Here is a 14,790-nt window from a genome sequence, read left to right as displayed (position 1 = left end):
TTGTGACTTATCATGAAATGGAAGAAAAATCAACGAAAAAATAAACAAGTAAAACATTCAATGTGTAATTGAACACCAACACGAGGCTAAAACATATAGAATGCGGATATCACTTATTCGCTGTAGGAGTTAAAAGGAAATTACACAGTGAGTGATTTTACAAATGAGTCTCCCTTAATGGCATTACATGAACTGTTCCACTGAGTTTCGTAATTAAAATTTATTCTATGGTGCTGAGTTGCCTCCAAGTCTTTCCAAACACCACCAGATAGAAAGCACGGAAAATCCCATTTTGTCCAAAGAAACAGTAGGTTTTGAGAGAACAGAAGGTCCTTGGTTCTACCTCAGAAAATCAAAGGTCAAGAGAAAATCCATGGGAAAAACAGTCTGGCAATTAAGAACTTAAGGCACATTAAACAAATAAAGACATTAGGTTGATCTACTGTCAGTGTGAGAGCCTGGCCACTTGCACGCCAATCTCTTGAAAGACGACTTTTAATTTAGCTGGCTCCCTCCTCTCCGGTTTACAATACACGTTTTGTGATATACTTCAAAAGCCAATTACCAGCAGACTTTTGGTGAACTCGTTTTTGTCCAAATCTAGGATTCAAATCAATCCATTCACTGTGAAACAGCCATTTTTTTTCAACACGCTGCTGGTCAGTGGAACATTGCGGTCACTTAAGTGACAGACGTTCCCAAGCATTCTGTAGATCTCGTTTTGAAATAGTTTTAAAAACAGGACATTGTGATTGATGTTTTATTAGCTGGACATTTGCCAGAACCCCCAAAGCCTCCCTTTTAAAGGAAACATTTTAATTTGGGCTTCTGATGACAGTAAACTTTTTGAAAGCGAGTATGTGTCTGTTTCTCATTTGTATGCTCCTCCATGTCCTCAGTGGACTGACAGGTTTGATCTTTGTGATTTTATTACCAGGCTTTGCGTTTACAGTATGTTGACAGGTTTTATAGATCAGCGCTGTGTGGTTGCGTGTATGTACTTCATAAAGGAAGCAACTCCAAAGCAGCAGTGGGCAGCTCTTGTCCTTGAGGGCAAAAGTTAATCTGTTTATTTCAAAGGTTTTTTACCTTTTAGTCAGCTTCACATCTCCAGCAGCAACAACTGTTGGTTTAACTCCTATTCAAAAGAAGATTTCTCTTAAACACAGGGACTTGAGGTGGAAACTAAATCAATGAGCTCTGTACTGTTCACAGGCTGATGTTGCCTATCTCAGTTCTTCTTCTCAAATGATGCAAATGTTCCAAAACGAAGGGGACCACCTGTCTAGCAAACCACACACATATAGACCATACTAATAATGCACAAACTCTGTCTTTGAAGGGAAATATTTTGGAGATGCCTATAAACCAAGCAGAAAGTCCTCCCGGGGCTAATTGATACACATTTGATGTGTCCAACCAAATACTCTCTGTTTCATTATACCAATGACTGAGCTGGAATGGAACCCCTCCACCCTTTCATTAGAGCATTCACACTGTGATACTGACCAATGACATATTGTAATGCTTGTTATTTACTGTAGGAGGAGATATTGCTTTAAATTCTGAAATTTACATTGCCATTCAGGCCTGAGGCAAAAAAAAAGAAAAGAAAAAAAACTAAATAAAATAATAATAATAAATAAATAATAATAAATAAATAAATAATCCTGCAACAATTTGTATTCAGCTTTCCCCATCCTGGTTCTAAGCTATCACTTCAATTTGTTAGTATTTTAAGTGAAGAAAAAAGTACAGTAATTGCTTTAGCAGAAAGTTATTCTGTAATGGCAATTCAAGTACAGATGTACTGGCAAGCATGGATTAGAATCAATCATAGTTGTTTTCACATACAGAGCCATTAAAAAACTGATCCATTAGATAAAGACACGTCATACACAGAAGAAATTAAGTTGATGAAAAAAAGATTCCTATTAGTCTTACAATCCATCTTTAAAAATGCACTCCCCACTATTTTCCCATTGCTAAAAAACAAACAAAAAAAAAAAAAAAACTAAGTAACATCACTCAAGAAAGTGTCACGTTTAAAACAGTTCACCTATAATAATGAACAGTTACAATAAGCTATCACTGAAATAGCTGCTCATGCCAAATACAAAATGGATCCTTCTATGCTAATGGAGGTTGACGCACAAATAAATCCCCATGGATGCAAGACCACATGCCCTTCATGTCTTATCTACACTGCTTTGTATTTGTGCTACCAGAGACATTCTGAGTGGCATGAAAACAAGGCATACGGGCCGCAGTGTAGCATAGTGGAAAAAGGAGCAGGACTCGTGACCAAAAGGTTATTGCTTCGGCACTGCTGTTATACCCTTGGACAAGGTACTTAACCCACAATTGCCTCAGTAAATATCCAGCAGTATAAATGGATAGCATTGAAAAAAAAACGATGTAAGTCGCTCTGGATAAGAGCATCTGCTAATTGCCAATAATGTAATGCGTAAGGATCATGAAACAAACAGGCAAAAGTCTGTCATCCTTTTTACTTCAAATGGCACCAAATTTTTGTTCTTTTTTTATTGCTTTCCTGTACAGTATTAGTAAACCCATGCATTACATTACATTACTTACATGCATTTAGCAGATGCTCTTATCCAGAACAACTTCCATCGCAATAGAACATAACATACATGCATCATTAATGACATTGATGACACTTCACATTCATATAAAGCTTTCACAATTAAATATATCCATTGTGTTTTTCTTCTTGGATTCAGTGAAAGCATAACCAGCAAAACACTATAACAAGATTATTGACATGACATATTTACTCAGACTGACTCAAAGCACATAATGTCGTCAAGTGTATTTCACTTTTCACTGGGCTATGCATAAAATAGTGTCAAGAAAACAAAAAAAAAAAAAGATTTTTTTTCTAACAAACTTAACACCCCCCCCCCCCCCCCCCACACACACACACACACACGCACACGCACACGTACACACACAAGCATGTATGACACTCCACCATCATGTGTTGGTATTGGTTATCCATATCAATGTAATTTAAGGAATTACCACCAAAAACACACACACACAAACAAAAGAAGTTGATTTTTTATATTAAAAACATCCTGCTAGTTACAAGCTTAACATAATCGGTTTACATGCCTGGCAGGATAGACGCGCTGCGTAGGAAGTTAAGCTGCTTTGATACTGTCTGGGGCACAAATAACGCTCCGTAGACGCGAGTATGGTGTGACAGCGCGCATTCTGCTCCTTGGCAGTCAAACAGATATTCAGTTACCTCTTCCAAGTCCATTGCACACTGACTTTACCTGCCTGACGAACGGCCGATTTCTCGCTACTTAGATTGAAATAAGTCAACGTCATAAATTTCTCATAAAGACGTATGATCACAACGCTTGGCATGCGCTGTTTCCATAAGTTACTGTACATTGCTGTGCGTAGACATATTTCTCTCTCATTATAAAGTATAAACTTATAAACTTTAGTTCTTTAGCATCTCTACCGTAAAGCTACGATTTAACCGTGATCCACCCTGCAGACTGAATGAACTTTTTAATATGGACACAAGATGGCAATATTTAGCTATATGAGACGAGCACACACCTAATGTATTGTAGAATTAACCATCCACATACATGTAACAAACTCTAGATCATAATAATCATTATCATCATCGTCGTCGTTGGCATAATTACATTATTATCGTCATTAATAACAAATGATTTCATGTGTGGTGAATCTGTCAATCTCCTATGGTGTAATTTATCTGCTTTGATATTGCCTTGGAGATATGTCTGGACAGCAAAACACGTTAGTCAATACTTCAAAACTGCAACTTATTTTGATTTAGGTAAGTATGTCATCTTAAACCACTTGGCAATGAATTATTAACGCAGGCTTCAGCAAGATTTTTTCTTTCTTTTTTTGGGGGGGGGGAGCTATCGTTCTCGACTCAAAGGAATCAGGTAAAGTTCTGACAGTTTAACAATTTAAGAGACCTCTGCCTCATCGAAACAGTTAATAAAAAAAGGAACCATACGCATTCCAACACTAGACTCATAATCCTCTATGAGTTATTATAACAGCCTAACGGTCCCGCAGCCAGAACTACTACCTACTCCGCCCTTACCTTATTAATGCCTGTCCTTTAGCTTGACTGACGTTTCCATTCACAAGCGTCGGGAGGAGATGCGGTTTACAAACAGAGAGTAACACCGCGAGAGGCGGGACGTCGCACAGCTATCCAATCGCACGAGGAGCGGGCGGGACTTTTCCCAAAGTGGAGCTTTGTTGTAAGTAACTTGGACTGCTGCGAGCCTCAGTCTAAATGACTGAAGTTTGTTCCCCGTTATACTTTGAGACTGCACCGTTGCAAGAGATGCGGTAACTTGAACGCAAGCCCGAGTGTTTAACTTTATTTCTTTCGCTTTTTTAAGGGGATGAACTTTTATGGAGAAAACGGAGATAAGTCGCTTGTTATTTTAGTTTAAATTTTTTGTTTTATTTATTTCGTCAGTGTTCATTTTTTCCTTAAGATGAGAGTTGTTTTAAAACGTGAAGTTATCAGCTGCCACGGATAGATGATGCGTTCTTCAACCGTTGTAAAGTTTTGACACTTTTGAACGGAGAAGCGAGGGACCTTACTGCAGCGCGAGTTACCTGATGATGCGCGGGACACCGTGTTGGCTCTACTCTGTGTGAAAAGGACAAGGACATAAAACTGAGGGAATAACTGGACTTTCGGACACACTCGAAGTGGGATATATTCGTCTAACCAGCACTGCAACGTCGGAGTTCGTACTTTGAACCGTGCCATCATGAGTATTACGCTTTCCCTTTTGTTAATGTAATCAAAGTTGATGCATTGTTGGAAAGGACTGTGTCCTAGAAAGGTGGACTGGTATTCCGACCATGGCGTTTCCAGGTAGGGGTTTCAACCGATGTTACTTGATTTTGCTGATGATGTGGACTTTATGGCAACATTCTGCGTCAAGTCAAATTCGTCAAGAGTTCCAGGTACTGGAGGAGCAGCCCATCGGAACATACGTGGGCACGATAGAGACAAAACCTAGCTTCACGTACCGATTTAGCGAAAACCACAAACTTTTTGCGATTAACGGCACCACAGGTGTCATTTATACCACATCGGTGATTGACAGAGAGAGTTTGCAAAGTAACATTATTAATGTCGTTGTTCTGTCAAGTCAGCCTACCTATCCCACGGAAGTAAGGATTGTCGTGCTGGATATCAATGACAACTCACCCGTGTTCCCGGACGCTTCAATCGTTGTGTCTTTCAAAGAAGACGCCAGCAGTGGTAGACAAGTTATTCTGGATACTGCTACAGATTCAGACATTGGGAGTAACGGAGTAGATCACACAACGTACAGAATTGTGAACGGCAACGAACAGGGAAAGTTTCGTTTGGATATTACAGTAAATCCTAGTGGAGAGGGGGCATTCTTGCACCTGGTTTCAACTGGAGGATTAGACAGGGAACTGACCCCCTTCTACCAGCTTTTGATTGAAGTTGAAGATAAAGGAGACCCCAAACGATTTGGCTATTTGCAAGTGAATGTGACCATACAAGATATAAATGATAACCCACCAATTTTTGATGAGAACCATTATCAAACCAGCGTTTTTGAAGATGCAGCAATTGGATCCAGTGTTTTACAAATAACTGCAAAAGACCAGGATGAGGGGGCAAATGCAGACATCAGGTACTTTTTGGATGAGGGAACACCTTTCCAAATTGATCCTAAGGCTGGCACCGTAACTATAAAAGAAACATTGGATTATGAGAGCAAGAGAGAATACTCTTTAACTATTCATGCTGTGGATAATGGTGTGCCTTCACTGTCAGGTAGGTCAGAAGCCACCATCAAGCTTCTGGATGTCAATGATAATGACCCTGTGGTCAAGTTCAGATATTTCCCGACCAGTTCCAAATTTGCCTCTGTGGATGAAAATGCTCAGATTGGTACAGTAGTAGCCTTACTGACTGTCTCAGATTCAGACTCACCTACTGCTAATGGCAATATATCCGTTTCAATTTTAGGGGGGAATGAACAGAGGCACTTTGAAGTGCACACTTCCCCTGTTCCAAATTTGAGTTTAATCAAAGTGGCCAGCGTTTTAGACAGAGAGCGCATTTCCTCCTACAATCTGACTGTCTCTGTGTCTGACAATGGCAGGCCCACTGCCAGGTCCTCTTTTGCCAGCCTGGTTATTTTTGTGAATGATATCAATGACCACCCGCCTATATTCCAGGAGACCCTGTACAGGGTTGACATCAGTGAAGATGTTCCAAAAGGCAGCTACATTAAAGGGGTTTCTGCAACAGATGGCGACTCTGGGCAGAACGCCAACCTGCGCTACTCCCTGGTGTCTGGAAACAGTTTAGGCTGGTTTGCCATCAGTGAAAACAGTGGTCTGGTCACCAGCACTGCTCTGCTGGACAGGGAAATTGCATCTGAAATTGTGCTGAATATCAGCGCCAAAGACCAGGGAGTGCAGCCCAGAATCTCCTACACTAAACTAATTGTGAACATAAAAGATGTGAATGACCAAATTCCCACTTTCACGCAGAGCACTTATCACGTCTCCCTGGTGGAGCACTCCCCAGCAGGTAGTGAGCTCGTGGTGCTGTCGGCCACGGACGACGATCTCGGAGCCAACGGAACAATACGGTTCTCATTTGACCCCGAGACTCCGCCCAGTGTGCAAGACCTTTTTCGTCTGGATTCAATTTCTGGCCGGCTGAGCACAGCCGCAGAGCTGGACCGGGAGGACCAAGGGTCATACCTGCTCTATGTCCAGGCAAAAGACATGGGCATACCTCCTCTCCACTCAGTCGGCAAAGTGAACATAACGCTGAAAGACATCAACGACAACAGACCCGTTTTCTACCCGGTGCAGTACTTCGCCAACATCAAGGAAAACGAACCGCCGAGCTCGTACATCACCACAGTGTCGGCCACGGACGCTGATTTAGGAAGGAACGGGACAGTGAGGTACTCCATCACAGCAGGGGACACCTTTAAGTTTCGCATTCACAGTAACACAGGCAAAATCACAACCCTGGTTTCGCTGGACAGAGAGGAGAAGACAGCCTACCAGCTTCAGGTGACAGCCACAGATGGTGGGAACCTTCATTCCCACGCCCAGGCTATTGTCACCATCACTGTAATAGACACACAGGACAACCCCCCTACCTTCACCCAGAGTGTTTACAGTTTTGTCATCTTTGAAAACATTGGACTAAATTCTGTCATTGGAACTGTGTCCGCATCCACACTCGATCTGAACACTAATATCACCTACTTAATTACCTCTGGTGACCAAAGAGGCCTGTTTGCAATTAACAGCGCCACGGGACAGATCACTGCCTCCAGTCTGATTGACAGAGAGGAGCAGGCGTTTTACCAGCTCAAAGTAATAGCAAGAGGTGGGGAGGTAACAGGCCAGGCTCTTGTTAATATCACTGTTAAGGATTTAAATGATAACGCACCACGTTTTCCCCATGCTGTAGAGCATGTTAGTGCAGTTGAGAACTGGGGCGCGGGTCACCACATATTCCAGGCTAAGGCCATGGACCCTGATGAAGGCAGCAATGGCATGGTGGTGTACAGTCTCAAACAGAACCCCAAAGGCCTGTTCCACATACATGAGAAACACGGGCAGATCACTCTAACTGGGCCCCTGGAGGTAACGACCAGCTCGTATCAGGTGGAGGTCCTGGCGTCTGACATGGGAGTTCCACAGCGTGCTTCCAGTCTGATTTTAACAGTCAGCGTTTATGATGTCAACGACAACTCGCCCATATTTGATCAGCTGTCCTACGAGGTCACCATTTTAGAATCAGAAGCTGTGAACACTAGGTTTTTCCAAGTGGAGGCCACTGACCAGGACTCTGGCCTGAATGGGGAGATCATGTATGACATAATTGGTGGGAACACTGGGGACGTTTTTGGTATCTTTCCAGATGGGCAGCTATACATAAAAGCTGAATTGGACAGAGAGGTGCAGGAGAGGTATCATCTGCTGCTGGTGGCCACAGACAGGGCTGTGGAGCCGCTTAGCGCAACAGTCAATGTCACTGTGATTCTGGAGGACGTGAATGACAATCGGCCTCTCTTCAACAGCACAAACTATGTGTTTTACTTTGAGGAGGAGCAGAAGAGGGGCTCGCTGGTGGGGCAGGTCTTCGCCGAAGACAAAGATTTCGGGCCGAACAGTGAAGTGAGGTACAGGTTTGAGACGCCGCAGTCAAACTTTGAGCTTAACGCCATAACAGGGGAGCTGACCAGCACGCTGCAGCTGGACCGTGAGCTGCTCATGAGACAGCGGGGGGCCGCGGTGTTCACTTTCACCGTCATATCCTCTGATCAGGGACTCCCCAAGCCACTTAAAGACCAGGCCAAAGTGCAGGTTTACATCCGGGACATCAACGACAACCCGCCCAAGTTCACCAAAGACATTTACCAGGCCTCCATCTCGGAGTCGGCACAAAACCTGACACAGCTGCTGCGGGTCTCCGCCTCAGATGTGGACGAGAACAAAAACGGGCTGGTGCGTTACTACATCAAGGAAGGGAATGAGGAGAACCAGTTCAGCATTGACAGCAGCTCAGGCCAGGTCACTCTAGTGGGCAGGCTTGACTATGAAGCAACGGCCTCATACTCCCTAAAAATCATTGCCGTTGACTCCGGAGCAGTGCCCCTCTCCTCATCTTGCATGCTCAGCATCAGTGTCCTGGATGAGAATGACAACTCCCCCTCCTTCCCCAAGGCTGCCCTGACAGTCGACGTCCTGGAGAACATGAGGATCGGAGAGCTGGTGGCGTCCGTGACAGCCACGGACTCAGACTCCGGGGACAATGCCGAAATAACGTACAGCATCACGGCCAGCAACAACCACGGGACCTTCAGCATCAGCCCCAACACAGGGAGCATCTTCCTGGTGAAAAAGCTGGATTACGAAACTCACTCCCTCTATAAGCTCAACATCACAGCCAAGGACAATGGGAGGCCGCCCAGGTCCTCAACAGTTCCTGTGATCATTCACGTCAGGGATTTCAATGACAACCCCCCCAGTTTTGCCCCCGGTGACATCTTCAAGTCCATTCCTGAAAACCTGCCCCTTGCTACCTCGATAATGACCATAACGGCCCATGACACGGACGCAGACATCAATGGACAACTGGAATATTCCATCATTCAGCAGACGCCAAGAGGAAACCACTTCACCATCGACTCCATCACTGGGGTTATTTACACAAACCGGGAAATCGACAGGGAGTTCTCCAATCTCTTTGAACTGACAGTGAAAGCGACAGACCAGGCAGTCCCTGTGGAGTTCAGACGCTTTGCCCTGAAGAATGTCACAGTGTGGGTAACCGATCAGAACGACAATGTCCCCACATTCGTCTCCCAAAACGCCCTTGTCGCAGACTCCACTATCGTCATCGGCTCCATCCTCACCACCGTGGTGGCGTTAGATCCGGACGAGGGCGCGAACGGCGAGGTGGAGTATGAGCTGGTGAAAGGGGACTCTGACACGTTCATCATGGACCGCTACAGCGGGGACATCCGCGTGGCCTCCCCGCTGGAGCCTTCGCGTCTCGTCTACAGCCTCACCGTGTCGGCCACCGACCGAGGGTCCGACAGGAAGGCCTCCAAGACAGAGCTGACCGTCATCCTGCAGGGCACGGATGGGCCCGTTTTCTCCCAGCCCAAATACATCACCATCCTGAAAGAGGGGCAGCCGCCCGGCACCAACGTCATCTCTCTGGGCGCCTCCAGTCCCAGAGCAGGGACCAAGGTGGAATATTACATTGTGTCCGTGCAATGTGGCGACAAGGCCATGGGCCGGCTCTTCACCATCGGAAGACACACTGGAGTGATCCAGACTGCCACAGAGCTGGACCGGGAGCAGGGCTCCGACCTGTACCTGGTGGGTGTGTATGCCATAGAGACCGACACCAGCCAGCCCAGGACTCAGAAAGCCGAGGTGAGTGACTGCCCTTTTTTGTACTACAGTGTGGGGGGGGGGCTGGAGGCAGGGAAGGGGGACTGTGGTGAACATCTGAAAAAGTGCTCAGCCTTTCCATTTGCATGTTTAAGCCATTGGTGTAGATTAAATGGAATGGAACCAAGGCCTTGGATGGAAACACTACAAATGCCCTGTCCAAGTAAATAACACATAAAAGGCTTGTACCTAATGCATGTGCATCTACATTAAGCGGATTCCTCTTTTATTTTATTGAGTGCCGTGTTTTCATTCAATATAAATTGCCTCACACATGGGCGAGCAGAGATTGGTTTTGGCAGTATAACTTTATTGTTCCTGTTCACAAAAAAGGCAGAAAAGCCGTAACAATATCATGAGAATTTCAATTTTTGGGAAAGGAAAGTGAGTACTGTGCCTCCCATCTTTCCCCTTAGTCTGTTGTTAGGAACTCAAGTATCCAAAATGGTGATTATGAAATGCACAAAGCTAGAAAAAAACAATGGAACAGCAGCTTGTGAGTAGAAATAATGTTGTATGATGTTTAAGCCAGATATAGATGAATACATAAAAACATTGAATGCTGGAAGCTCAAACAAAGTATCAGTGTCCTTTGGAAGTGGAAAAAAAAGCAGGATTACGTGGGATTTGATCTTGAATCCGTGTTGGAACAGGGTGGTCATGGGGTGCTTTATAGTGCCACTGGGCCCGGCTCTGCAGGGAATACCACAACCATAAAAGTGCGCGACCTCTTAAGACATCGTGAATACAATCTTTTTTCCTCCTTTTTTTAAAAAAAATACTTCAATACTGAAACTTAAGCTCTCCATTCAGAGGGCCTTATAAGATGCACCTCATGTGCTTCTTTTTAATTTTCTCTGTGGGGTGGAGTGAGTTCTCTGAAGTAGAACGCTGAAATACTAAACCTAGTTTGGGTGGCTGAGTCCTAGCCGCTGCTCAAAATGAAAAACAAATGTGAGTCTATATATGTGTTTTGGAAATTTCAACTGGAACCTAAAATTTCATGTTATTACAGGCTTGATGTTACACATTTATAAAGTCCAATTTTTTGAGCTCAACCAAAATGATTTCCCTGCAGCTCCTGACAAAATAAAAAAAAGGGTTTGGCACTTTCCCTGTAAAAGTATCTGACGTTTTTCAAGGCGTTTAGGAGTATGAGTACATTCGGACACTTATAATGCGTTAATGCTGTTTTTACAATTAAGCGAATCAGAATCTAATTTTTATGCTGTAACAGATTTTTTTTAAATGAAGTCAGTTGTTGTTAAGTCGTGCATTCATTTGGCAAAAGGACACTAACATAGTTATGTAAACACAAGGATAACCCAAGTCCCTGTCTTCTTGAGGCAATGGGACCATACGCCTAATCTGTTTAGCACTAAAAGCCATAGCTGAATTTATTATGGAAAGAATAACAATCAGATTTTAGTGCTTGTTCTGATTACAAACCACATTTTCTGGGTTTGTAGTCCAGTATAGTTTTATAGTTGTGTTTTATTCAGCCTAGTGAGAGACGACTCAAGCGTGCCAGTGGACCATAAGTCATTTTTTATTGTTCAAATGTTATAGCGTTAGCTTTGCTGCTTTGATGTTTTGAAATGACCGTTTCCTTTGGATGATATGGTCTTCCCAGTTTGTAGCAGTTGAAAGCGTTATTACTCAAAGACTTTTGGGTACTTTTATGTTTCTTCGAGCTCAGTCAAACTTGGTGCACTGTTTTGGTAAAGGAGAACTTTTCTCTGAGGTGAGATACAGAAAAGTTCTCAAATGTTACATTTCTGTGATTTATACATTCAAATGATTGGAAAATCTGGTGTTGCTCTAAGACTGTTCCTGCCAATGAAAACGGTGGTTTACCCTTTCAAGGCGTTTTTTTTCAACTTTCTCTGCCGTAAAGCCAGAAAAAATGTCTTTATTTCCAATTGAATTTATTATTTATTTCTTTTCTGTGTCTGTTATGTGTGTTATGTTTTTGGAAAGACAAGAACAAAGAAAGGTCCATTTAATGTGTTTTATCAATGATTGTGATCTTAAACAACCTGAAATCCCTCTGAGGTTGCTGTAGAGGGAAATTGGTCCTGAAGTGTTTTGAAGGCAGTTCTCCCTCCCTCTGCATTTGATTGGAAGTGGTTCCATTGCCGTGGGTAGTGGATTGATTGCACTCCGCTGGGACTGGCATTTTGATTGGATAACATACTGTAACACTGAGTCTCATTTCTCTCTTCCTCTGTACTAGGCTAATTGTTTTTCTCTGCCCATTGTGAAAAGGGGTGGGGGGGGGCTGGGTTTTGGAAATGGTTGAAGTGCTATGTAATTTTTTTCTACACAAACACATTGTTCTCTGTAGAAGAAAACACAGACAACCTGCAGCAGCCAATGCTGTTCTATTTTAATTTGCAGGTATACTTACACTCCTCTTGCAGTGAGTCACTGGAATTTGTGTGGTTGTGTGTGTGTGTGTGTGTGTGTGTGTGTGGTGTGTGTGTGTGTGTGTGTGTGTGTGTGTGTGTGTGTGTGTGCGCGCTTATGTGCGTGTGTGTGCGCGCTTATGTGCGTGTGTGTGTGCGTGCATACTAGTGTGTGTGTGTGTGAGTGTGTTTGTGTCTGCATAGTCATCTTCAGTCAGTGACAGATTTAAGTGTTTGCACGTGACCCCGTCTCTGATACAGCCCGAAGGAAGTGGGAGGAGAGTTGTTTTTTGCGGGCTGGGATCACGTTGGGCTGAGGGGAGCTTCCACATTCCTGGCAGTATTCTTGGACATCACAAAAGGGAGCACAGATGGCCGGGGCAGATAGAGGTGTCCTATTATTGTTTGTTTTACTCTCCCTCGCTGGAGCATGCACAGGCTGCAGAGGGCCTGGCAGAGACCTCTCTGTAGAAGCAGGCAATTCTCCGCTGTCTAGCAGAGCCCCACAGGAACGGCCAACAGCCCAGCTACGGTACAGTGGAAGAAAAAAAAAAAATAGAAAAATGAAGTAAGCAGTATTGTTCCTGAACTTTCCCTTGACCTGAAAAGAGCTCCACATACTATGTTTTAAAAAACTTGATATATCTGTTTGAAGAAGCTCATTTAACAGAGGGGAAGGAAGGGCAGCTATTTTCTCAGCCGCTGTCCTCTGAAACTAGCGCTAATGCAATTCTCAAAGATCTTGCGCTGGCTAGCATCGATGTTACCATAAAGAGATGCATAAAGCCCATTAGCCTGACACTGGGGAAAGCTGAGGGAGCCGCTGATAGCAAAGCGAAAGCGTGAGGTGGTATATGTTAAGGAGTGAAAATAAAAGCACAATGAAACAGTAAACCGAAGCGGATGGAGCAACCAGGTCCAAGGCAGAGCTTTTATTGTTATGATACAGAGGGAGTTCAAACACCCCTGGGGTTGTAAATTCGTCTGGTGATTTGGCAGAGCTCGACACGCACGGCGAGCAGCAGACACAGGGGGTCTGAACAGCGTAGACGCGGATGACGCGTGGCTGACCCTCACCTCCAGCATAGGTGGTCCGCCTGAGGTCAGAGTTTAGATGGGGTGCTGGGATGCTCCCACAAAGCCCGGCCGAGCATTGTGTACGTCTCTCAGCACGGGCCTAATGCAACAACACACCCCCCTGCCAACGCCCATACGTTAGAACCTATACCCTACCACTGCTCGCCTCACACACATCGAACGACATCAATACACAGAGCGGAGTGCGGCGTGTCTTCCTTTGTCGCTCTCCAGACACATGCTGATACCGTCATGCCGCATAACAATGAGAGGCATGCGGCGGCTTCGTCGCTATATTTCAGCGGATGCCCGGGCTTTGCGAGGAATGCCGTATTCCGTGTGACAGCCGCTTACGAGACTCGTATTTCAGCCTGCTTTGTATTTTTTTTTTTGCACCAATCAGACGCGGCGCTGCTGCTTCTGTGGTGCACTCTGCGGATTGTTTTAGTAACTGTGATACCCTTGGGTAACTGAAGCCTTGTCATTACCCCGGCCATGTGTCATGAAGCGCTCGATGGGGTCGTAATGTCAGTCGTCTGTGGCCGGGACGACCAAACCTCCCCAGTAACCTCCCCATCGCTGGCCCGAGCGCGCGAGGGCATGGCTTTTTTTATTTATTCCTTAAATATCCGGACCTTTATAACGAAGAAGAAAAAAATTACATAAATAAAATAACTTGCTTAAATTCCAACTTTATGTCTTCTTTTATCGGTTGAACATTGTCTTTCTTCAAAGAGGCCAGATGTTCAGACAATTTTAAAAATAAATGAAAAAAATAAAATAAATAATGTGTTCCAAAGAAGCCTTGCTCCCAAAGCCTCGCATACAGTTTATTTTTACGTAAGAGATGCATTCCCTTCTACTGCGAATTTGATTGTCATGCCTCATTTGCAGTGCATTTTTGGTATACTGAACACATGCCCAGAACGTGCTGGTCAAGCTCATAGTATATTTTCTCCTGTGGGAGGACCATGGTCTGTTTGATCAGGGTAAGGAGCTGTCTTTAGAGAATTCTAGGGGGAAAGAGAATATGCAGCCATTTGTTTTGGATGGAACCAAACAAAACATATTTGATGCTACACTGTTGTGCTTTGTATAAACTAGAAGCAAAAGTGCGGGCAAAACCAAGCTTCATGGGAAGACTAAAATGGCCAAAGACGTGGCACATTTAAATGTTTCTGTACTGTTCTACGGAGTTTCGTTTTTCCAAAAGTAAGCAAATGTAAGCAGTTTAATTCAACTTCGAAATGAGTTCTGTTATTGCTGTATCGAT

At 44.1% G+C, this 14,790-nt stretch overlaps 1 protein-coding gene across 1 annotated transcript in view; it reads left to right on the top strand.

The window, feature by feature from the left end:
- The first annotated feature begins 4,503 nt into the window (after positions 1-4,503).
- Positions 4,504-14,790, top strand: part of LOC118793067 (protocadherin Fat 4) — an 84,474-nt gene continuing 74,187 nt past the window's right edge. Inside the window, exon 1 of the mRNA XM_036551017.1 lies at positions 4,504-10,014. Within this exon, the coding sequence (XP_036406910.1) occupies positions 4,912-10,014 (5,103 nt within the window). The 5' untranslated portion in view covers positions 4,504-4,911. The remainder of the gene's footprint in view (positions 10,015-14,790) is intronic.

This window comes from Megalops cyprinoides, chromosome 18, assembly GCF_013368585.1.
Source record: "Megalops cyprinoides isolate fMegCyp1 chromosome 18, fMegCyp1.pri, whole genome shotgun sequence".
NCBI classification, from domain to species: domain Eukaryota; kingdom Metazoa; phylum Chordata; class Actinopteri; order Elopiformes; family Megalopidae; genus Megalops; species Megalops cyprinoides.
The sequence above is the reverse complement of the archived record's forward strand: the minus strand, read 5'-3'. Positions and strand labels throughout refer to the sequence as shown.